The following is a 25,952-nucleotide window of genomic DNA, read 5'->3' as shown; positions in this document are numbered from 1 at the left end:
CAATTCACTGACTGGGCCAGATCGATTTCCTTCATTTTCATGCACAGATGGGATTAAATGGCCAGATTAAAGATGAACTCTTGGCACTGTCCACCGGACAGATTTATCATTCTAAAGATGAACTCAAATGCAACGAGGCAGATATAACATGATTTCCCTCTTAAAAGCCTCTTTCAAAGCCAAGTCTGCTGAAAACTGGGATCCTTGACGATACGGCTAACTCAGAGTCTAAATTGAAAGATTCCTGCACTAATAGCTGTTTGGGCTCAAACTTTTGAAATGTCTTGGCTTCGCTGACAAAAAGCGCAGCTTGATACTGATGATAATTGTATGGTTTTGTCGGGTATTGTCTGAATTTTAAGCAAAATAAAGTCTAGAGCTGCCAAGCTACCACACATAGTGATGAAACTCATACTGTAACAGTTTTGGCAGATAATTTGGACTTCATTTCTTTCTGTGCAACATTTCCTGAAGCTGTGTGAGGTCCAGTAAATCACCTGAGGTAGGTCTCATTGCTGGGACAACACACTGAGAATACTTTTTACCCTCACTCTAGGGAAAGGGCCCAAAAAAACTCCAACCAAAACACGTGCGTCATCACTAATTTTGTCCAGACATGAATCCTTTGTGTGTGCTCGTGTGTGTGTGAGGTCAGTCCCACAGGTGAGGGCTCCATTTCCGGCTCTTCATCCCCCCACAGAGCTCTGAGGAGATACCGACTGCTCTAACTGATGCTTCTGGAGGGGCAGTGTGTTCCTTTATTTTTCCACAATTCTCCTCTTTCAACACTCAAAACTGAGAAACTCAAAGCAGCATTTTACAGCAAGCAGTTCCGACCAAGCAATCTGATTGGCCCACAGGACATTTAAAACATGCTCAAGTTTGCATGGCAGCACACCTTTCTCATCAATAAGAGGATTTCTCTGCCATTTCTTAATAATCGGTCTAGAAGAAATCATATTCTCAAACCAAATCAGGGAGGAGGCAGCAGCATCAGTACACATCAATTTCACCACATTGCCGAGCAACACTTTGAGACAGCAAATACAGCTGACCAAACCAAAGCTTCCAACTAGCTAATGGTATAAACTATAAACTAAAACAAAGATGGCATTAACCAGCAGAAACCACCATGTTCTGAACAGACATATAATAAACTCTGACAAAAAGTGTAATTTGCACTTATGAACATGAAACAGCAAACTTCACTGCAAACTAAAAACTTCTCAGTCCAGATCTAGGGATGGTGGAAAATATAGGGAAATATAAGTGATTGTGACCACAGTGAAAACGTTGTTTTTATAAGACTAAACGGCATCAAGAAGAAAAATGAAGCACAGTATTTCACTGGATAACAAAATGTTGCAAAATTTGAAAATGATGACAGGTCTGTCTTTTCATTTTGTTTTTTTTGTGCTTATTTTAAGTAATTTTCTTGTATTTTTTGCTTTTTTTTCTCAGCATTTTTTGGGCTATGTCGTGAAGTTGCTTGTTGCCTTTCCCCCTATGTTTTTGTAAACAAAAACAAAAGAATTGCTCAAGTTTCAAATGGTTAATGACTTTGAAACAATTCTGTTATTTTTATGTTTACCTGGTACAAAAGGGGGGATAAATAAAAACAAAAACAAATAAAACAGAGACAACAAAAAAAACAACAACATTGTTCTTGGTCAATCTGTTAAACATCAGTTTCGGCCCATAATTACATAATCGGCGTATCCCTAGTTTGAATTTGCCAGTGAAATACAAAGAAACTGTTGTCTGACACTGAAGCTTATTTATTCAGTCTAAAGACTTCTCGACTGTGGGGGGGATTTCTGATGGGAAAATGTAAACAGTTTGCTCCTCAAGTGCATTTTGTAATCCCTTTGATTACCATTCTCAATAAAGGGCTTACATTTAGCAGGTTTGTATACCTGGTGTGATAGATAACACATGCTTTGCTTGATTATTTGTGGAAAAAAAAAGTCTGACTGTGTCCTGTTTCAGAACGAATTTGTACTAAATAACCCAAAGTCATTTCTTCACCCAGGATCAACTTGATATTTCCCAGTGGTGATGTATGTATGCAAGGACACTGAGGATCATGAGAGAGCAGCAGCAGTACCTGTGTAGCCCAAAGAGTTGTCATCCTCGTGTTCGGTGGTGGGAGCCGGTGTTGCTGCCCCTTCGCTGGCCCCATCCTGAGCGACTTCCGTCTCTGTCAACAATAACACCACAGGGACTGAGTACCCAGACGCATTCTGCCCACTTTCCCCACCCATGGTCCAAACCTCCAGCCCTCTGCATCCTTGACACAAGCAGAGAGCGAACACACAAAGAAGTGCCGTGCTCCGTCCTTGTAAACTCTGGCTGAAGAATCCAGACATGGCAGTAAACAACTAAACACCCACAATCAGACACAAACAGTTGTGTGTAATCCAAGTGTGTCAATCAGTCGTTGGGTCTAGATCCATCAGAATGATGTGTTGATGCAGCCTCTGCGCTCAGCAGGAGGTTGCTGTGTTGTCCTGTTGGGATTGAGTGTAAATGTGTGGGTGTAAAACAGAGTCCTCTACCCTATCAATAGCCATAAGTGGCTGCACCCCTAAGGGAGCACATGGGCAGGACAGAGAAGGGAGGGCCAGGGCACACTCTGCATGATTGACAGGGCCACTCTGCATGCACACACACACACATGCACGCGGTCCTGATGCAAATAAACTGATGCACCATTAATTACTAATCAGCTGCTTTTGATTCAGGCCCGTCTTTGTGCCTGTGTCTTCTCTGGAGTGACAGGTTGAGTGTGTGCGACAGGAGGTGTGAGGGCGGGACAGTTGGGGGAGGCGAGAAAAGGAGAGGCCAAGAGGGCCAGGGCGTATATGGCTTATGGGGGACACGGCAGGCCAACTGTGCCCTTATGATGGCTCTGTGTGAAATAAATCAGACTCAGCCATGCCCATTCCCTTTGTGGCCTGCTGACAGGGGGTTAATTTGGGGTGGGGAAGTAAAAGGAATCATAATCAAAGAGCATCCAACCCCTTTAGCTAACTGAGTGGCAGTCTGTCGGAAGTATCTGTTTCCTCAATGAGATCTGGCATTACTTCTGATAAACAGCAGACGGGCAGACAGATTCGTTCACCGGAGAGTGCTTTAGATCATCCGAGTGTGAAGAGGAGGGTGACCCGTCACTTCATCTGCCCCTCCCACAGTTAGAGTATTAACAGCAAAAATCTACGCAGACTTTTAAAACACAGCGATGACCCCAAATCCCACTTTACAACAGTTTTGGACTTATCAATGATAGAAAACACAAAAAAAAGACACTCAAAATGCAGTGATCATGTCCCCCCTGCCCGCTGCTCCTGTAGTGTTGCAAATTAATGTGACAGTTAAAGGACCTCACACTGGGCCAAACCTATTATCTAGCACTTCTCTGCCTGTCTGTTCATCCCAACAGCAGCAACTGAGTGACAACACTACAGGAGAGCAGAGCCTCTGAGTCACACAAAATAACCACGTATTATTTACAGTCATGCACATGAATGAAGTACAATGATACACATTACACATGAGATGAGGACATGCTTGACATCAACAAACACAGACATCAAGCCAGTCTGATACACTGTCTGAGACTTACAGCCTGACACCAGTTAGATATGTGTAGTGCTGTTCAAAACAGATCAATTAAATACAAATGCAACAAAATAGTTTGGAACAAATGTCAGAATGCAAAGCTAGTCGAAAACAAGGAGTCTTTTATATTTTCTCTGGCAACAAGAACACATACAACTCCTAACAACCATGTACAAACCAAGCAGCAACCTTTGAGGCTGTAAAATGACACCAAGACGGCAGCGTCCAAAACTGCAGTTCCTCAAAGGGCCACTTAAGGCTGACTTCTAAACAGAGCCAATTCCCATTAAGCCCCATGTTAAAATTCTCAAGAAATAAACATGTTTAAAGCCTGGTACAAAAGAAGGTTTTGGTCTCTATAGTTAATTTCAACATTCATGACCACTGTATAGAGGGTGAAATTTAATATAAAACATCAGTTTACATTTTATTAAGGCTTATATGCATAATGTGTTGCTGCTTTGAGGGACAAGCACATCAGATCCACTCCTCACTCCTCCACAGCTCCAACCTCTGATCTAAATATGGTCATTTTAGGCCAAAAAAAACAAACAAGCTGGAATCTACCAAAATGCCAAACTTGAGACTTAAAAATGGGAGCATACAAAACCAATGGGTTATGATGCAGTAGCTACATTTATGATTTTAGACAGTTTGTAGTATAAACCAAGTGGCAATCTCATGGAATGAAAGATAAAGCTAACACGGAAGACCTAAAAATTCTAGTTCCTAAAATAGTCATTTGAGCCTGGCTCCATGAGCGAGTCACTCCCTATAGACCCCCAAAATAAAATATCCCACTTTAAAACAGAAATAAAAATGTTTGCAACACACAACTGTTTGGGGCTCTAGCTTATTTCGGCATTCATGACAACTGCACATGGGGAGAAATTTCATCTAAGTCATCAATTTGCATTTTATTTAAGCTTAAAGCTATGCATGATTAAGGGAGGGAATGCTTTGAGTGAAATAATATGTTGGTGAGGAATGTTATTGCTCCAGTTCATGGTAATTCAAAGTGCTATAACATAGGCAATTGCACTTGCTTGAGATATAGCACTTAGAACTGTCCTTGAATTCTCAAGTCAGATCCACCCCTCGCTCCTTTACAGTTGTAACCTCTCATCCAAATATAGTCACTTCTGTCTCCAAATACACAAGATGGCGTTGGCCAAAGTGCCAAAATTGAGGTTTCAAAATGGGAATTGTCACCTAACCAATGGGTGACGTGACAGTAGCTATGTTAATTGTTTCACAATCAAATCAAATGCAAAAAGTGTCTGATGTCTTCAAATGTTCAAACAACAGTCTGACACCCTTATTGATTTAACATAATAGTTTCACTGAAATTAAATAAATACCAAGCCTATAAATAAGGAATTTAGAAATGATTGACAAATGAGTCCTCATTAAATAAGACAATGCAATTTAACCAATATAAATATTGTAAAACTTCAAATATAAGCCTAGTCCCAATTAAACACCCAGCCCCTTTTACTAGCCGGGTGTGGCTACAAACTTAAACAAAGAAATGCCTGTCTCAATATGAAGTCTGGTCTGGTTGCCATGCAGTTCATTTTTATAGAAGTTCTTTGGATGGATAAAACATGGTTGTTGGCTACCCACTGGAGATGTTAGTCAGCTGCTTAGGCATATAAATGTAGATATTTAAACTTTTGTCAATATGGACATTCTACACACACTTTTAGCTTGATAAGATCCTCTACGATTCAGTTATTAGGTCTATTTTATTGAAACCATGAGCACCAAAGACAACAGTAATACTAGCATACTAAACAAGATAGATGCAAAAAAAAAAGGGTTTAAATAAACAGTTTGATTGTATGTCCCATCTTTGATGAGACACAGTTTTGTCTGAAAGGAATTAAAAGCCTGTCCCAAATATAAGTCTGTTGAGTTGAGTGATCAATTCAAGTTTTACTTAATTAACATTATAATACAATTTTTGACAGTGTTTCTCTCAGCATTGCCCTCAAGCTTTTCACATTGTATCAGCTCTTTACTGTATATCTTCATGTGGACCCTTCATCTGTCTGATTCCCTGTGTGGTCCACAGTCAGACGTCCAATTAGAGACCACTTCAGAGCTCATTAACAGGTGGCGCACCCAGCTGCCCTCGGAGCATAACAAAGTCAGGACCCCAATGTTGTCTCGCTACCCCCTTTTAGTCTCAACACTCCACCCAGCTCCCATGTTGGCTAATTATTGGGGCACATGTGCACATAACTGACTGCTTACCGAAAGATACAAAGGCAGGCCTGCCCCCCTTCAGTCATTCCTCCTGGGCCCCAAAGCGGCCCCAGTACTGGCCCCGCGCCATCCTCAAACATGAGAGCAGGTCCACTTTACTGGGTCACAGGCCTTTTTTCATGGATCAATCCACAGGGTGCCACGCAGGCGTTTGGCCCTGTTTCTATTCTGTAGTCATGAATTATGAGGTCTACTCTAACTAGATCTGACTTGAGTGGTTGTTTGCAACACTGTGGCGGTGTGGACCCAATCAGTACATCCCTCTGTGCAACCTGACATGACAATAAACCTGATGTCTAACTTATTGCTTCTGTAGTCGGGGTTATTTAGTTTGACAAATGCTGAAAGCTCCTAATAGATGTAAGAGAAGAAGCTGGAGAAGCTATAGCTGTTGTCTCATTGTCATCTTGTCATGTATTGGCAGCAAGGCTCCGGCCCTGGCAGCCTGTATAAAGTGATGGATGGTCTTAAAATGATGAGTGTGGGGAGTCTGACTCTGGGGCTTGTTAACAGGACTGACTGATTGTTTGCTGTAGGACAAGTTCCTTCACACAGCCTGATCAGAGAGGCGGCATATTTCTGCAACATGACCTCCAGCAATTTCAATGATTAAATTGGTTTCTTGGAAAATGTTCTACCCTAACATCTGTTTACTTTCTTGCCTGATAACAGAGCAAGAATATGATTAGCAAGAAAGCCAACTGTGCCAACTGCTTATTTGTGGACGTCTTTCTGCAAGTTCATTTATATACACTGCCCCTTAATGTATAAACCGTAACACTATTTTAAGAATATCTCCATCATTTTTGACCTGAATTCAAAAGCTTTCATTATTACTGAAGACAGACAAAAGAAGGCAAACAGTACAAAAAAGTCTTCCAAAAAAAAGAAGACTCTTTTAGCAGAAGCTAGTCTATCCGCTTCATCTGTTTCCACAGCACCATTACACTCATTTCCATTTTGATTACACTTCCTTTGTTTTCTGCATGACTAATGGAGTTTTAATCAGGCCTTGAGATAATACATACATACGCAGTGAGCGCACTGCTGCAGAGAGAAAGAAAAGGACAGAGTTAAAGTATGAGCAGCATTTTTGCCTATAACTCTATAAAAATAACTATAACAGCCATATTTAACCGCAAAGCCCCTGAGATTCAAGTCTGGAGATGAATAACATGCTTTGTGAACAAGGAGATGGTGTATCTGTCTGCAAAAAATCAAATAACAACTGAAATACCAAATCTAGCGTTGCTTTCAAAAGCATACATCAGCTCACTAGTTGTTGTTGTTATGATGAGAAAAGCCAGTTGCAGAAAGACATTATACACACCATAACCGTACATCTATAAATGGTGTCCAAGCAAATTGTTGACTCAGAATGATCAGTCAGTTGATTTGGCTGTTCAGTATTAATAGACTATTTGTCCTTTTTTACCATATAAAGTTTGATTGTTTGAACAGGGTTTGGCAGGACTTTCATGTATTGCTCACATAATATAGTAACAAGCGAACTCTCTGAGCTAATGCATGCTAACAATGTATTCTAACCCATGGCAGAGGAAGTTTTTAGGTGTTTGAATGTCATGAATTTCTATGAAGTGAAGTTTGTGTAGTGTATGTGAAGCCGAAGACAAACTTTATTTTATTTTGTTCTATTCAAACAAACAAACAAAAAAAACGAGAATCTCAGTCAACTCTGGGGTGTCCGACTGATGATTCAAATTGAATCATCCCTAAGGAATAGTTTGACAATATCAAAAATACACTTGTGTGTTTTTTGGTTAGAGTTAAAAGAAAAGATCAATAGCACTGTCACAACAGAGAGGTATAAATCTTCTCAACAAACTCTAGCCAAGAAAGTGATTGAGCATCCCAAAAATATCAAACTACTCTGGAAAGGGATATGCAGTATTAACAACCAATTTTTGCTACAGCTGTTAAGCAGAGCAAATTACACACGCACATGTGCATGCACATGCACACACACATGCACACATTTGGCTTGAGCTCTGCAGAATGCCTGGTTCTTAACTTCCATCACGCATGAAATACTGCCTTCACAACCAGTATATTAATAGCTAATTGATGATACCTTTTACTCCATGCACAGAGTATAATTACTATGCCAGAGTTGTGTACCACATTATACACTTCATACATCACTTAAGAAGGAAAAAGTATATACCATGCTTTGTATCATTACTCAATATATTTTAGGCCCTGCTTTGACCCATGTAATAAAGAAAGTATTTTTTATGTCTTGTTGCCTATAACTTGATCTGATAAGGATTAATATACAATTTATTGACCACTTAAATGTAAGACTAGTATGCCGAATGAGTAATGCTTACTTACTGGAAAATTATGGACACGTTTTATGTGTTTTTCAAAAGGTTGTGTGTTTTACTAAGAGTGGAAGAAAGAGCAAGGGAGAGACTTGATTATATCCCAGCCCCAGTTTAGCTTTACACACTGCTTTTATGTTTTCAACAGCTATTTAAGATTCTAGCAATGGAAGTGACAGTGACAAACTGCAATAATTAGGACTGTATTAGCTCCCATGGGTGAACTGCAGTGAAAAGCAAATTTTAGTGAATGTTAACATCAACTGTTTCTGCAGATATTTTCCACAAACCCCTCTGATGTCCTTAACAGTAGCAGTTTCATAGCTCATTGCTCCAGCTGGAGGGAACATCAGTGCAACGACAAACAGATCGCTATTTTGATTAGACTTGCCAGGTTGTGAGTGAGTGACTGGATGCACTCAGGATTTGGCTGTTGACAGTAACACTGCAGCCGTGTGTATTGCATCTCTTCCCAAACACGGTCTCGTTGGTTACAAAACCAACATTAAATACATGCACATCAGTCCTCAAGGTTTGATTGTGACTCATCTCTGAACGCATGAGTGGCTGATTGCGCTTAAATAAAAGTGCAAATGTCAGGGAAGAAAAATGTGCCAACTGACTGACTGATAGATTTGCTTGGAGGGCATCAGCAACCACCCACAAAGGAAAAACAGAGAGGCAGTTCCAGGATAAATAGCACTGATTGGCTTAAAGGGTGATAAATATTGCATGGTCACTTGACTGAACCTCTGTGGGATTGCTCAGTGCCGGGCAGACACACAGTGAGTTAGCAACTCACATTGTAACGGTCACAGCTGCTGTCAGGTCAATTTCATCCCCGGTGAACACGTTAAATCAAACGAAGGGCTTTTCTGAAACACTTTCCGTGGATATCTCATTCTCACACCTTTGCATCACGTGATGCCTTTTATCATGCCTCCTTGAAACTTTGCTTTTCAGCTTTGTTTAACAACACTGATGTCGAAGAAGTTCAAAGGCTGCGAGGAGCCTGAACTTGCTCTGACATCCCCGAGTAGCTGAACCAGCATCCTCCAAGCTGCCAAAAGCCCCAGATGTCCATCTTCATGACACTGAAATACTTTCTGTGCCCAGAGAGAGATAGATTGAAGGACTGAGGATGGAAAGGAGAGAGACTTCTCTTTGGTGAGAAAAAAAAGAGTGCTTTAAAGAGGATTTAAAGTGCTGTAGCCAAGGTGAACTGCTTCTGAATGCCTGTTATGTATCAGTCGGATCTGGCGTCTGCAGCTCATGGTCATGACTCAGAAGCAGCTTGTCAGTATCCATACCACCACAGCCTCCAGAATAGTGGCCTTTTATGCTTTCTCACTATAAAACCTGCTTCTTGGTGCATTGTACCTCAAATACCGCAAGATTCTTTTGCATGTGGGGGCGATCTGACTGAGTAATGATGGTTAATATTGTTTTCTGATACTTTGGCCCAATCCATTTCTTATTTTTAACCTACCTCTTGAAAAGATAAGACCGCACTGCAGGATTCATACCACCAGAAGGAGTTTCTGTATGTCAAAATGTGGAGGAAAACTATGGCACAATTTTAAAGTGGCAAAACAAGTCATCAAATTAAAAAGAATGCTGCTTCATTACCAGACCACTAGCAGCATGCTGTAGGCTAACGTTAGCAACCTGTGCTCCTACCCTGCTGGTCTGGACTAAGCAGCAACCTCTGGGGCTGAAAAGTAAAGCCACAACACAAGTCACAAAAACAGCAGTTCTGTGAATGGCCACTTGAGGCTGACTCCAAGAGCCGGTTAACCCCCATAGACCCCCAGATTAAAAATGTCCAGGGGCATCCCGTGGATCAGTGGATAGAGCGGCGCCCCATATACAGAGGTTGTATCCTCGTTGCAGCGGCCGCAGGTTCAATTCCAACCTCGACCCTTTGCTGCATGTCGACCCCTCTTTCTCTCCCCCTTTCATGCTCAAACTGTCCTGTCCATTAAAGGCAATAAAAGCCCAAAAAAATAATCTTAAAAAGCAGCCATCACCCCAATGATTTCTCAAAACACTCGGTGTGCCTCTGAAAACCTCAGTTTGGAAGGTCATGTAGCCCTAACACTTCGCCCTACCCCTCTCAACAAGAATCGGGACACCCGATAATGAATGGGTAGCCTCAGGGCTATAAATGTTAGCATAAAGGGGTGTCTTCCCTTGCCCTAAAAAAGAAAAAAACCCTATCCTTTTTCCACTACCCCAATTTCAAAGAGGACAAGAGACAGGGGGAAGGAAAAGAAAAGAGAAAAAATAAACTGGAGGCTTATGGCAAACGAGTTTAGAGGGCACTGGAGCAAATCATGCGGACCTCATTTCAAGGATGTGGCACATTAATGACAAACTACAATGATGCTACCTTTCCCTGCTTTCCGATTCGCTTAATCAGGCACATGTGTTCTAAACAAAAACACACACTCACAAACACACACACACACACACACACACACACACACACACACACACAAATTCAAAGGGAAAGGAAAGAGCCCTGAAACTGAATTCACATATGTTTTTTGTATAATCTTCAAAAATTCCATCAATATGTTAATGTGAACAATTCTTTCCCAAACCTAGAGACCAAAAAACCCAAGCCTCTAATCTGTCTTCCCTCCCAGCAACATTTGCTGGAGCTGCTCCATTGACAAAGTCTGACTTTCAAGGCGAAAGGAAAATTTCACTCAAGCTTTTTTTTTTTTTAAAAAAAAAACTTAAATGAGATGTATTCCAAAGTAGCGGTAACTTTTTTCAACCAAAAAATGTCACCATAACCACTTGACTCATGACTTCAAAACAGATTTATAATATAACTGTCCTGGTTAGGTTGGAGTAAAACTATGCTAATTTTGTTGAACAAAGATGTAAAGACTTGATAGTTGCTTATCATCCCTGGTTCATCTGTGCCCTTGTAGTGAATACCTCGAGGCTGTTTGTGCCATTAAGGTGAGCCAAGGGGAATTCTGCAGGTTTTTAATTAGAGATCTAGAGAGAGGAAAATATCCACCAGTGATGTATAACCTTCACGGTCTCTGATGTGATGACACCCGGCTTTCAGCTAACACCAGGCACACCTTTTAATCTCTTTATTCTCTCAAGCTGTGTTATGGTCAAAACAAATGAGCAAACACTAAATGCACCTTGGTTTAGCAATGTTTGCTGAATAGCTCAGCTGAGAAGCAATTATTGCTTCATACTGTGGCTTTTTCCTGACCTCTACCTTAAAAAAAAAAAAGACAACAGAGGTGCTGTTGAAGAGTATGCACGTCTTTCAAGAAGTCTTCCAACTCATACAATCACATAAGTGGTATGTGTATACCTCTTAATACAACCGACAGGAGCGTTTCTTTATTTAGCACATCTACGACAGATTAGCTTTTATGATGTTAAAGGTTGGATGTGTAGAATTTAGGGGAATCTATCTGCATGTCTAGTATGCAGTATTTATAACCATCTGAAAAAAAGAATGATTGCGTTTTTGTTTTGTTAGAATGAGCCGTTTATATCTACATATGGAGCTGGTCCTCTCCCACAAATTCTGCTTGTAAACACACCCTCTGTGACCATATTTAAGGGGAGCATATTCTCTCACACTGAATCATAAACCAAAGAATTAGAATTAGAGACATAAAGAACTGGACATAATAGAATTTCGACCTGATGATTGAGCTGGATGAAAAGTCACAGGGATAACCAAAGTATTTTAAAAAAGAAGTCATAATGAGAAGAACATGAATGTGTTTCCCCAATGTCATGTTAATACATGCAATAGTTATTTCACATTGAAGTGGAAATGTCTACTTTATGGTGGTGCTAGATGAAAATTCCATTAGGATTTATCATCTCGGGAACATACATGTATGCATAACATTTCATGGCCACCTAATGATAGTTCTTGAGATATTTCAGGCTGGATCAGCGTGGTAGACCATAGATACTGACATCCAAAGAGCACAAAATATAGAGACAAACAAATTACTAAAAGTCTCTTGTCACGTTCATATACAGATATGACTATGAAGGAATCCCACTTGCAGTCACTTTCTAATGGAGGAGCCTGAAAAAAGTGCTCTAATTATAAAAACTAATAGATTATTGCTTCATAGTCCTTCTCTGGTTGTTGTTTGAAAACACGCAAAAAAGGTACTTTGCACATGGCATTTTACTAATGACTTCAAGGTAATGATTCTGTTCATTTTTCTCTGTGATTGCCTGGGTCACAGCTCAGTCACCATCTGATCAGAAGTCAAGCAAATTGAACAAACAGCAGCCGCTATCACCCTTTCCCAGCCTCCCTCTCCCTCTGTGTAAACACACACTATCATTCCACCACGGATTGGTGCTTGTCAGGGAGAAACATGTGTATGCTAATTTACTGGAGCACACACTAACTATTCACAGTCCAATGAGAGAGTGCAGATAAACCAACTTATGCTCTCAATATGTTGAGCTCTGATTAGAGGAGATGGAAATGAGGCCCTGAGAAGATGTGTGGTGAGAACATTGCAGGCGTGCAGCCAGTTTCTCAGCACTCCTGAAGAAAAAGCTAACAATCTCAGTAGACAGCAAGATCAATACTAGCAGCTTAGGTAGCAGAGGCCGTGCCAGGATCTCTGTGTTCTTTGCTTCATGTCCATAGATGTGCAAAATAGTTGGTGAGACCACAAGGGGACCATAAAGACGGTTTAAATCTGCAGGCTAACATGACAAGCATCATTCGTCTTCTGTTATCTATTCTATGACTATGGCATGGCTTTGATTTTGGTCTTTGTGACACTGGATAGGGATACTCATACACTTCTCAAGTGTGTCAAACAGTCATGCACAATTTGTGATATCATTTTTAGACCAGGAAACATAGAGTTCAGTGTTTCAAACATCCACCCAGTCACTGGAAAGGAATGTCAGAGAATTTGTTGGTGAGCCAGCTGAGATTAGACCCATTTGAGGTCTCATCTGTTGTTAAAAGAACGCCTTTGGCATTGGCAGGATAGTTGTGTTGTGCTAAAAGAAAGACAAACGATGTGTTAAAATATACAGAAATTCATAAGGTTGTCGAGTGAAAAAAGGCTTAGGATGAAGGAAATGTAGCCTGTATCACCTAAGGCGAGTGGTGAGTCCAAATTCTTCTGGATGAATGCTGGATCAAGATTTACAATGTGAGAACTCACAGTGTGCTTTTTCTGACAGGTTAAACCATACATTTTCTCCATGGAATTCAGAGGAACACTTGCAAAACAGTCAAGTACTTTTTATAAAATGTCCAGAGGATTTAAGAAAAAGATATCAATCCACCCACCCCTCAAAGGAAAGAAACTGACTTTTACTGCACAATCTCATATATGGCTGCTGACAATATGACCTCAATTATACCTCTAAAACAACATCCTTCCAACTGTCACCTCATTAAATCAAAGCTTGTTTCCACTTGACATCTTGCCAGGGGGCGTTCAGGTGACGACATAATTACAGGTTATAAAACAATTCATAATATTTCATTACACAGTTGCCGTGACTTATTTCAGTACAAATCCTGTCCAAGTGATTTACACAATTAATTCTTAAGAATATATATCTTTCAACATATTTAATAACCATCTATAGTACTTATTTTTTTCATTATGAGAATCATCAGTGTAAGATAAAGTGGTCTGCAGACTTTGAGTGTTGGCACAGAATATGTGCATTCTGCATATAGACTGCAGAATGAGTCACTGGCGTGTGTGTATATGGAAATGGGTGGATACCAGCTGTGGCATCTCTGCCTTTAATTCATATGGAGATTACATCAAGAGTGGCCTTGCATGGAATGACATAAAGTTTCATTTGTTATCTTGGTTAACCCACTGTCATGCTAACCACTGTCAAATTATTTCAAAGCACAAAACATTCTTACTCCCAATTCGTCAAATACTGTCAATTTGTCTGTGATTTTGGCACCTGACACCAACCCAGAAAGCCATCTTTCACGGTGTTATGATACACCGTCAGTCGGCAGTATGATTAGCGGACAGGCAGCATCAGTGGATAACCTGGCTGGATGGAGACTGTTGCAGTTCAAATACTGCCAGTAACAAAATAATAGAAAAAGCCGAAAGGTTCAACAAACCCCAGACTTTCACCCGGGAGCCCGGTCTTAACTTCTCGTATAAATGTAGAGCCATACTATGATGTTTTTTCCTAAACCTAATCACCCATGTCTTTGTTGCCTAGCCTAACTATGTGCTTTTGTTGACATTTTGGCATTGGTTTTAGAGTCTGCATCACCATCATCAGATTCAGGAAGATACCTAGAGCGTAATATGTAGGAGCGAAAGTCAACTGACAAAGCAACAATACAATATGAGAACGTGTTGGCCCTACACATCATACTACTGACCTTTGGTTTCACACAGTACACCAACAGTGGTCTCCCAGGTGAAAGTCTGAAGTTTGTTGAACCCATACACCTCCAATCCAATCCACCTGACAACTTTCTCACTCTTACTAGCTCTTTATACTTTGGCAGTTGCTCAAAGCATCAAAAAATGCTGTTGCCCAATGCGTCTCATGTCACAGTGAAAGGGTGCTTTGGTATGTCGGTATCTAATACAGAGGACCAGACCAAGGCCAAGGCAAAGTGTCTGTATTTAACAAATTGAGAGTAAGATCAGGTTGCAAAGCACATTGGCACCACTTTTCATCCTTATTGTGTTACTACTTCCCTTCGATATATACTTTCCAATCAGTCAGTGCAGAAACATAGAAATAAATTCTCAAATAAACCAAAGATAAACATAAAAATAACAATTTCTAAAGAACTATGTCAAATAAATCCCACAATGGGCGTCTCCGGAATAATGATTTTTGCTTGCTACAAAGCAGTGGTGTCACATGACACATGGGAATGCGGAGGCACCCGAGGGCCAGAGGCTGTGAGAAGCAGATCGTAAATCCCGAAAAGGCAAGAAATGCAACAAAAGACAAAGTGCAACTCTCCACACCTCCTGTCAAGGCCTCATACTGCCCTCCTCTCTCTCACCCCTTCACCGCACAAAATCAGGCAAATTTATTAGCGGCAGGTGACTCTCTGGATTGCAGCTCGGTTATGGACTCATGTGCTACAGTGAAGGGTATTAGATTACCATCTGTCTGTGTTAAACTTGGACACATAAAAAAAAAAATCAAGTGCATTTTTATTCCAAAGAAACTAGTCGTTCTGTCCTTGAAAGCTGAGAATGTAACTGGCTGCACACAATACGAAGTCTAATGCAACTCTTCATGCTTTATTGCCTTAAATCCACAGCACTGTAAATCATTCAAGACACCAACAACATTTTTGTTACATTCATGCATTCAAGAGGGTTACAGAGGGGGAAACGAATGCTGTGGTGTCAGACATCTGGTGGTAATATGTCCAATAGTGCCTTCATGTGGTGTGGGAGTATGCCTGTGCTGTTTCACTTTTATCCTGCAGCAGAGCTGTACTCTCAGTACTGAATACGTCTGTTTCCAGCATTATAGAAGAGAGTGCAAAATTAATGTAAGTCAAAATGTGAAATAAAACAAATGCAGTGGCCAAATGATCAAATGTATGCCACTTTACATAATCATGAGTCGTTTTTTACCCACAGTCTTTTCAAAGAGAAGACACAAAAGAAACTGTTTGGTATAATTACACTGACCTTGTCTCATTCCAGATTTCCAATTAGCAAATTAATAAGAGGGGTTCATTTTGGGTTTTATGGTGTCAGGCTCCACTGCCAGTCTTCATTAGTGCTGATTAGTGCCGCTGCCACCGCTAGCCTCTCACTGAGTCATAACTTGTGAGTGATTCCTGATTGTTCCTCCTATTCACATGGCACTCGTAAAAGTCTTGCACAATAGAGTTGAGCGTTGTCACAGTAAGGGAATACCATCAGCTTTTACCAGTTATTTAGGGCCACTTTAAAAATGGGAAAGGGAAATTAAATGTTCGCTTCCTCCTGCACAGTGATATGGTTGGTAAAAATGTGTGATAGGAAAATTAAGTTCCTATAAGAACTGACCCGAATGTTTTGAAGCATTGATCGCTGCATTGGTAACTGATGTCCAAATCAGTATTCGGACCCCCAAATGCCAAATTTAAGAAATGCCAACTGAAACCAGCATATCACAAATCGACAACAAGCTTGGCAAATCACTTGAAAACTGTGAATAATAGCTCAGTCGTCTTGCAAAGTATTCTTTTTCTAGCTTCAAGGCTAATGTTACTGCAACCTGAATGCATACAAAGTAGCTATTTGTCATAAAATTTTAAATGCATCGACTGAAAACAAATGTTTCTAAATGTGACTTCAAGGTTCAAAGTGTCTTCATTAGTACCCAAGGGTAAATAATGGCTATAAAACAAGACATTACAACAATACAAATTTAAAGGACATTAAAATGAAATACATGAAAACAAGTATCGTCTAGTATCAAAACAGTATCAAAGTGTAAGAGCTCCTGTGAATGTCATGATAAAATGCTTCTACATGACTCTAATAGACACACCCACTCACTTCAAAGCTTTAAGTGCCAAGAGCATCATCTTGTACTATCTGTGTTCAGTATTGCAGTCGCTGCAGGTACAAAAGTATTTCTGGTAGATGCTTTAATTTGCTATGTAAGGGATGAGAACACCCCTGAATGACAGAGCTGGCTTTACGCTGCAGCTGTGAAGAGTAAAGAGTATATGTTGAGTTGTGATTCACCTATAAGCTTATTAGCCCATTTGACAATTTGGACTTATGTCCTAGTGTCTCATTAACACCAACCCATCCTGCCCAAGCTTCAATTATTCGCGCATATTTCTTACTGAAGCTTTGATGCCCAAAAATTGCTTTATGGGACAATTTCTATGTGAAACTGTTCAAAATAAAATCTTTGGATTATCTTTAGAAACCGGGCCATGATCATGATAATCTATATTGTTAAATAGTACAACAGATAAGAGGAAAAATATGTATATTTGTTTTGGCAGCGAACTGTCCCTTTAAAACAGAGGCAAAACCAAGACTTTCCCATGGACCTGTTGAAGATATGATACCTTGAAGTATTGTTTTCTGCCACATATGGTGAGAATGAAGCTCAGTTTAACATTACGAATGTAATCTATACCCAGCCTTGGATTCTGCACACCATTCAGTGACGCCAATTGACGTCGACTTCAAACCAAAAGAAAAATCTTCTTTCTGGTCTATGTTGTGGAAACAGATGGCTTGAATATCTCCGTGCAGATGCAAAGCACAAGCTCATGGTTAACCAGGGTTTAGTGAGGAATGTATTGCCATCATGACTGTGCTGATGCTCAGAGACAGATCTAGGGATTGTTGTGAGGAAATGATGTGTGCAAATGCTGTGTCAGCAACAGAGGGATGCTGATGCGAAAGACCTTCTTGGTTCCCACCATGGAAGACCAGCCACTGACACAGCTGGATTGTGCTTACACAGATGTGGATGTGCCACTACAGAAGCCATGTGAACAGGCAGAGTTGGAAGTTATTAAGCTGTTGTCCAAAACAATTCTGTGGGAGAAAATATGTTTTTGTTCATTCAGTGCTCTTTCTAAGGGTTATAAAAGTCCAAGGTTATCAAAAAAAGGTATAAAAAAATAAATGAAAGTTGCAGTTGCTACTCTAAAGTTTTCTTGAGAGATAAATGAGGTCTTCTATTAAAATTGTATAGAAATTCCATCTGTGATCACATCAAGTTGGTCCAAGTGCAACAGTCACACTGCAGGAATTTCCCAGCTCCTATTCGAGCAGCAGCGATGGCCATCTCTGCTCATAAACCTCCTCTTGCGTAACTCTCAGCCATGATGCCTCTAGTCAATGGCGTGACCAAAATGACAGCAACAACACAGTGCCTCGAGCGTGAGGATGTTGTGCTCTCTGGAGGTGTGAGGCCTCTCCTGTAATTACCACTTCATCAGTGAAGCAGAGGGAAAACAGAGGCCCCGGCAGATTTTTGTCTGGGATGGTAAACAGCTTGCCCTGTCTTTGCTGTGGCTGGATGGTAGACGTTGCTGTTGTCAGCCAGACAGACTGGCTGCCCTGTATGCATGCATTTAAATCTGAGTGCCCCGCAGTATATATTTCAGGAAACCAAAAGGGTGGCTGTCTCATCAGCGAAAATGGTAATGAAAGAGCCGACAAACTGTAGTTTAAATTGAACTCAATCTGTCAAACATGAATATCTTAATGTGTATGCAGAAGTGTGTCTCAAGTATTCCTTTTAAACAATGGCAGGAAGAATAAAGAGACCTGATGATTACTTTTTGCACCACCAAAAGGGCAAACATATGATTTATGTTGTCATTTGACTAAAATATTAGTTTTTTTCACCCACAAATTTTAGTACAGTTCTCTACACTTGTCCTGGGTAGGATTTAGAAAACCACATTTCTCCTCTGATGCATATGGTATTAGCAGTTTTCTCATTACTTAACAATGAGAGGCTTCCCCAGGTAGACCTAACATACCCAAAAAGTTCACATCCTCCTGTCCAGATACACCTACACCACCCAGAGCGCAGAAACCCAGACCTACCAGTATGATTTACTTGTACAGAGATAAACACAATTCTTCACCGGCTTCCTATCTGCTAACTCTGCCATCTGTTTCACACCAAGACCAACCCCAATCTAAAGAGATTGGATGCTAATGATGCCTTTGTTTCTGTTGCTTTAATATAGGAACAGCTACTTATCAAACTAGGCTGCATCTGCTTCAATTTGGTGCCACTAGAAACAGCATATCATAGCTTGGTAGCTACCTCATGAACAAAAAGTTTATAGTTTAGTTCAAGTCTTTTGTTAAATATATATATATATGATGCCCGTCTGTGTTTCTTTTCCTAAACAAACAGTCTGTTCTCATGTACTGTTCAAATGTATACCTACGAAAAGTAATGCACAATTTTGTACATACCCTCATAATCACAAGCCAATAATTTAAGTACATCCCACATAATCAGGAACATTGCAATTATGTGACCAATGCATAGACAGAGTAAGGGTAAGAGTAAGAGTAAAGAAGTCAGTAGCATACAGAGCAAAAGCCCAACTAAGGCTGCATGTTCGGATGGGTCAAACTAACACAAGACTTTATTCCTAAAAGTGAACTTTGAATTATTTTCAGGTACACTGTCGCTAATCCTAACCCTAACCCTAACCTGTAACTTTAATTGCCTAAACCTAAAGATGCCCGTCTGTGTTTCTTTTCCTAAACCTAACCTATATTTGACTTAACGCTTTATTAGATAGGTAACTTTATAATATGTAACGTTATTTGTGGGTCACTAATTTGATATCTATGAACCATTGAAGGTGGATACATTGATTCATTTTACAATTTACAGCCTAAGGCACTGTGCAAACCAAACATCGGCTACCGCCAAACTTCTTTCAACTTCGAGCTCAATATTTAAAGCAACACTCTAAAAAAAGACTATTAAAACACAATGCCATTAGCATTGTTCATAATTGTCATTATGTAGATTGTTACTTCTAACTTTAGTTTGGTCTGTCATGCCACATTGTTTGAGTAACAGCCAATCTGGATGAATAAATAAAATCGCAGCCACTTAATATCATCCACTCTCCATGTTTGTAATTGTTTATGAATGTGGTCGCATGCTGTTATGCAAATGTAATTGCAAATGTGATACATTTTCTCAGCATGAAAGCAGACAGAAATGCCCAGAATGGGAGGTCTACTAAGTGAATGGTGTCAGACTAAACCGTAATACAAAAAAAGTAAAAGCATGTATTTTTAATCTTCTCATTTTATTTGTCATTTTATATGTCTCCCATCCAGATGTGGAAAGCAGAGCGTTTGCATGTGCAAACATTTGGCTGTAAAAATGCTGAAGTGAAAGTAGTGTGAAAAAGGAGACATAAAACATCAAGGAGTGGGAGGAGTGGCACCATTTGATTTTTAACCTCTGAAGACCTGCCTCGGCACTTAATGACCCTTGATCCTACATATCCTCAGAATCCCGGATCCCTGCGCTTTCTCTCCGGCCCACGCCTGTCAAAGCCCCATATTTATAGACCATGTCTGATCACAGTGTCCACCTGTTTTTTCACTTCTCACCGCTGAAAAGTTTCTATTCTTCTCATAATTCACAGCATACGAGACGAGTTTTCCTTGAATGAAACAAACACTAAAGGAATACAGTGACTTGCTCTGCAGGAATGTAAAATAAGTAAAAAGTAACCACAAAACAGGTTTGGATAATACATCAGACCCTGTCTTCTGTGAGATGTGAAACAAAAATATTTTTCCACATACATTGAGAATGTTAGACACGTTACATTTTTACACAGAGGTGAGGATGAATATTAAGATATCCTTTCCGAGCCCACCGCACCACTAATCGACCTTCCACAGCCTCAGTGCTGATTTTGTGTGTAACATGCAGTAACTGAGATTCTCAGCTTATTGTTACCTAATTTAAAAAATGTCTGAAGCTCCTAAAGCCTTCGACAGAGAGAAACAGGCAGGGCGTGATGAAGAACAGAGCTCAGAGGAGGGAAAGTAAAGAATGATGAAAAAAAACAGTCAGAAAAAAAAACAAAACATCTGGGCCGTGGTGCTCATTAACACCTCTCATAGTGACTTAGAGGGGAAGTGTGAGTAATTAAACATTCTTGAATGGGTTTTCAGAATTAGAGGAGGTTATATATTTTTATATAGTACATGCATCTTACATTAGAAAGAAAGATTTGGACCTGATGCTCACTGGATCACATTTCCCGAGGTGATACATTCCTCATTCAGGCATGTACAGTGTAGTAATTGTCTTTAACTCTTGTGAACGTCTACTGCAGTGATACCCAACTTGCAGCCCACCGGCTAAATTTGCCCCCCAATAGGGTCCCAGGTGGCTCCTGACCTATTTTCTAATTCACAAAAAAAATGTGGTGATTGACACTGGAAATCATTTTTGCACTTTTAGTATAAATAGGGTGCCACAGTGCATAAAACAGCATCAAAAGAGCTTGTTTATCAAAAAAGCACCAGTGGAGGATCCCCCGCACCCCGACAGAGGTCCTATCAAAGCCCCTAATGTCCTACAATCCTAGAAATACCCTTAAGTCCTCAAAATGTCCTAAAATCAGAGAAATATCCTAAAATCCAAGAAAAGTTCAAAAATCTTAGAAATATGCTGAAAACCCATAAATGTCCTTAAATCCTAGAAACCCTCTAAACAAGAAACACGTATAGGGCAGGTGCCACAGACCCTGGCCTCCAGGCATTTTTAAAAATGTGGCCCCCAAGCAAGCAAGTTGAGTATCCTTGGTCTACTGGTTTGGTCGATGTTTCTGATGTCAGTGTGTCTGTGGTTATGTCTGTCTGGGCTCCATCTGGCCTCTGACCCAAACCACAGGATCCAGTCCACAGCTCATTAGGACTCATTCATTCCCTCCAGCTTCACAAGGCTGTATGTCACTGTTGCCATCTATTGGATACATGAGTTCATATCCATGCATGTACAACTCCCATGGAAAATATTTCATGCTAGCTACAGCTAAGACTGACATTTACAATGTTAGTGTTGGTACAGTTGCAGACACAAAACACAAACTTACTCGTCAAGAGGTCTCATCAACACAGTCAAATTAAACTACAGACTTACCCAGGCTAAAACCAACTGTATGCAGGCAAAACATACCTTGAACTACACACTGTCAGATAATTTGTCATGACAGTCTCACAGGTCATACTTTTTTTAGACAAATCAAAGGAATACATTTATTTTTTCTGGTGGTAATAAGCAACAAAAATATTCAGAATTTTCAAATCTACCAATGGAAAAAAACTCTATATCTGAAATAAGTGTCTTGTACTTTGAGTTCTGAGAGGCAGACATGATCCTGTGGCTCTTATTAGCATCCAGTGCAGAGTAAATCAGCCGTAAATCCTATAATCTTCCTCATCCATCATAAGGATGAGGCGATGTCAGAGAGGGGAACCAAAACCTCAGCAAACTGCATGAGGCTGGTGGTCCACTCTGTCGACTTGCAAGTACAAGTTGAACCAAAGCTCATCTTTATGCATGCATACTGTAAATATACTGTATTAATTATGAACAATGATGTCAAGGATCAGTCCATGTGCTTGCAACAACAAAACTAATGCACTCCTGCATTGTCTTTAACAGCAAACTGTTGAGAATTGAGGAGAAGATGTGAAAAGCATGAAGTTACAGACGTTGAGGAAAGGATTGCACAGGGGGACATATCTACGCTGTGTGGACTCGAGGAGACAACTTGTCCCTAAAAATAGAAAATGTGATATTTTATTTATCATAGACGCACACTCACATGCACGTACACACACGGAAACACACACAAATCCAGCTTCATGTATAAGTGTGACTGTGGGTTCGTGTACAGGCCAATGTGTGCGTGTGTGTGAGATGTTGAGACAGAGAGATAGAGATTGTGTCCCCACATGAACTATAAAAGTGCACATCTTGCTCTGTCAGACAGAGGAGCTTCTGCCTCGCACAGTCTTAGCAGAGATTTAGTCTCAGGTAGCGAATAATAGCTGGTGACATTATGGCTTATATCAGCGGGCTGCCCTCATGCATATCACTGTATTATTTGTAAGCTGCCAAATGGAAATTTTGGCTGCAGACTGCAGCATTCCACATTTGGCATACAGGAGACGAGGGAGATAAACTAACACATTTCTAATGGTAAGGTTTTCACATTTTAGTGGTTATTACAGATGAAGCATTCTGTCTATATGCCGGTAAAGGTGGCAAGATAAGACAACACGAACATGACAATCTGCCACAAGAGAACGGTGGCAGTTATTCTATCATAACATGGGCTACGATGCAATATATAAAGGTGGATCACAATAAGATACGATGCATTTTAACGGCATTCGAATATCTCGGACACCATCCAATGTTGTAATGCAGCGTTAATAATAAAAAAAAAGTTTCAAAAAGGAAATGACCTGTGAAAAGTACTTAAATTTTTTTTAAAATTATGTAAAGGAATTTTAAATATGTAATTGTGATAACTATAAATACAGCTTTTCCCTAGCTTTTTTTTTTTTTTTACCTTTTACCCTAAACATTTTTCCCCTAGCTTTTTTAAAAAAAAATTCTAAATCTACTAATTTCTTGCAATTTGAGTAACATTTTTTTTACCAGTTTGCTTATTACCTTTTTCCCTTGTTTTTTAAAATATTTGCATTAATTTGCTCAGGGTTCAAAGGTTTGAATACTTGTGAAAGGCGCCTGAAAACAGCACAGTAGTGATGCTGTTCCAGGTTTCAAACGGTTAAATAAAGTTGAAACAATTATGGCTTAGGTTGCGTACAAATGACAGGCTTTGTTAAAAAACTGTTTGTAAAATGTTCAAGGAATCAGTGCTACAGTGCAAAGCAGCACTGAACACTTGTGTTTCCATGGATGTTAATTTAGTAAACCTTTTAACTGCATGTTAATGTTCATGACTGTGAGTCTTCCATGTTCACAGAATTAAAATGGTTCACTTAAAGGATGGCACAGAGCTCCTACCCACACCACGAATTTATTACTGCTGCTGTAAAAACGCACATGTCAATAAAGTTGAATGACAGGCAGAATGTACACCGGCTTTTGTGTTAAGTACTGTAGGAGCAATGTCTCAGGTGCAGGAAAGTAAAGGTTGGGGTCAAAACAAGTCAGAAATATGCTTAAGCTGTACGCAGTAAATTTACAAAAAACAGTCTTTCCTATAATTTATCAGCAGCTACATATCAAACTCTTTCTTTGCATGGTGTATTTTATGGAGTGCACAAAGAGTTTTTGCAGAAGCAGTACAGGTTGTCGTTAAAGTAACTCATATATCACTTCCAGCTTGTAGTGAAATATGCTTTTATCAACCAAAGACACAGCAGAAGCCATGATTTTCATTTAGCAACAAATAATGCACAAAAATCAGCCCAGCTGCATGAAGAAAATGCTGGCATTGTACATTTCTGCCAACCGGTGATAAGTTACTTTTGAATGTTTCATACGTATCAAGTTATTCAAATCCATATACATGAGCTGAGTTTATCATCAGCAGGAAGAGGGGGTGGTGGAATCTCAGGGAGATGGCTGCCATGCTGCAGACCACAGAAATCCACTGTTTGAAACCAAGAAACGACACTTCGGAACATTTCCAGTCGAGTTTGTGGTGACAAAAGCGAATATTTTGAGCTAAAACAATGCCTAACCCTCCGCAAATGCTTTTTGTGCCTACGTATAACCACATGTTAATTACTGTGTTGTCACAACATGAAATTGGAAATTAAAACATGAGGAAATGTAAAAATGTAACATATCCGCACCATATCCATTTTTGGGGTAGAATTAAAGCAGGAAAAGCAGCAATAGTTTAGTTTAAAAAAAAAGCTTTTTGTGGCACTATCCCCGATGGAAAAATAGTTACTGGTTGCGAAGAAATATCCACATCTAGGGGGCTAAAAAGCTGCAGTAAACAGAAAAACAGTGGGAAATGCCACTGATAATACACTAAAAAACACATTTTGTTGTTTGTTGATATTGAACAGTGTTCTTGAGCTTGGTAGCCACTGTGCCTAGGTGCCACACCATCAATCATCACCTCTTCCTCCAGATGACAAAGAAAAAAAAAAAGTTTTGCCAAAAAAAAATTCTGTTTTGCCCATCATGGACACATTACATTTGCACACTATTATATAGCAGATACGTAATTTACAAGTATTAATAATGCTGTGGTTAACATTTGGGTCTGTTTAGGCACAAAACCACTGGTTATGGTTAGGAAAACATCATGTTTTGACTTCAAATTCCTAGTTTGGGGGCACAATTACAGATGGAAAAGCAGTGATGTCTCGGTAAAAAAAAAAAAAAAAAAAAAGCTTTTCCTGGCAGTGTCCCAGATGGAAAAATGGTGACTGGTTGCTAAATTTGGAGGCAAAAAAGCTGCAGGGAAAAGAGCGAAGATTGTTGTACCATGCTGTTATGTTAAATGATAAAATGCTATCAACCAGGCCTCTGTATGGCATTTCAAGTATGTGTTCGCTGTCACCAAAGACATGCATGAAAAGTGCATATGTAACATGTCTGTGGTTTGCAGAAAAGTCCAATGCCAACAATTATCTGGTGATTGGGTTGCCAAACCAATTTCCTCCCATTATAACTGAACCTGAACCTTTGAGCTCAACAATATTTACAGTCCGCTGATAGGAAACTGTGTGATATGAGACCACTTTACAGAATTATAAGTTGCATCCTAATGTAGCTAAATATAACACCAAACTCAAGACTTCCAGTGTCATTGCCACCATGTAAAAGATATCACTCTCCATACCACCCTGAGATCAGCTAGTGTCTCCTTGAAAAAGCGAGTGACCTGCTGTAGCTTGACTTAGTGCCTCTTCCATCCCATTCCAGTCATTTAATCTTGGAACAGTATCAAGATAGCGATCTCCCTTTAACCTCCACCGGGGGACGGACACAAAGGGACAAACTCCCCACTTCATCACTCAGCGTCAAGCAGTGGTGGCATGCCAAACAATCCCATTAGCCCATAGCCAAAAGTGCCGGGGAGAGCGGCTATGTCCTGAATCAACCGCAGCTCTCTACTCATTTGAACATCCTCTCTCCTCCCAACATCCATGCACTCGTGTCAGCATATATAATGAACTC

At 40.0% G+C, this 25,952-nt stretch overlaps 1 protein-coding gene across 1 annotated transcript in view; it reads right to left on the bottom strand.

Annotated features, from left to right (window-relative positions):
* The window catches only part of robo1 (roundabout, axon guidance receptor, homolog 1 (Drosophila)), a 289,841-nt gene that overhangs the window by 211,053 nt on the left and 52,836 nt on the right, over positions 1–25,952 (bottom strand). Inside the window, exon 2 of the mRNA XM_042486206.1 lies at positions 2,108–2,200. Coding sequence (XP_042342140.1) covers positions 2,108–2,200 — 93 coding nt within the window. The remainder of the gene's footprint in view (positions 1–2,107; positions 2,201–25,952) is intronic.

The sequence above is a fragment of the Plectropomus leopardus genome, chromosome 5 (assembly GCF_008729295.1).
Source record: "Plectropomus leopardus isolate mb chromosome 5, YSFRI_Pleo_2.0, whole genome shotgun sequence".
NCBI classification, from domain to species: Eukaryota; Metazoa; Chordata; class Actinopteri; order Perciformes; family Serranidae; genus Plectropomus; species Plectropomus leopardus.
The sequence above is the reverse complement of the archived record's forward strand: the minus strand, read 5'-3'. Positions and strand labels throughout refer to the sequence as shown.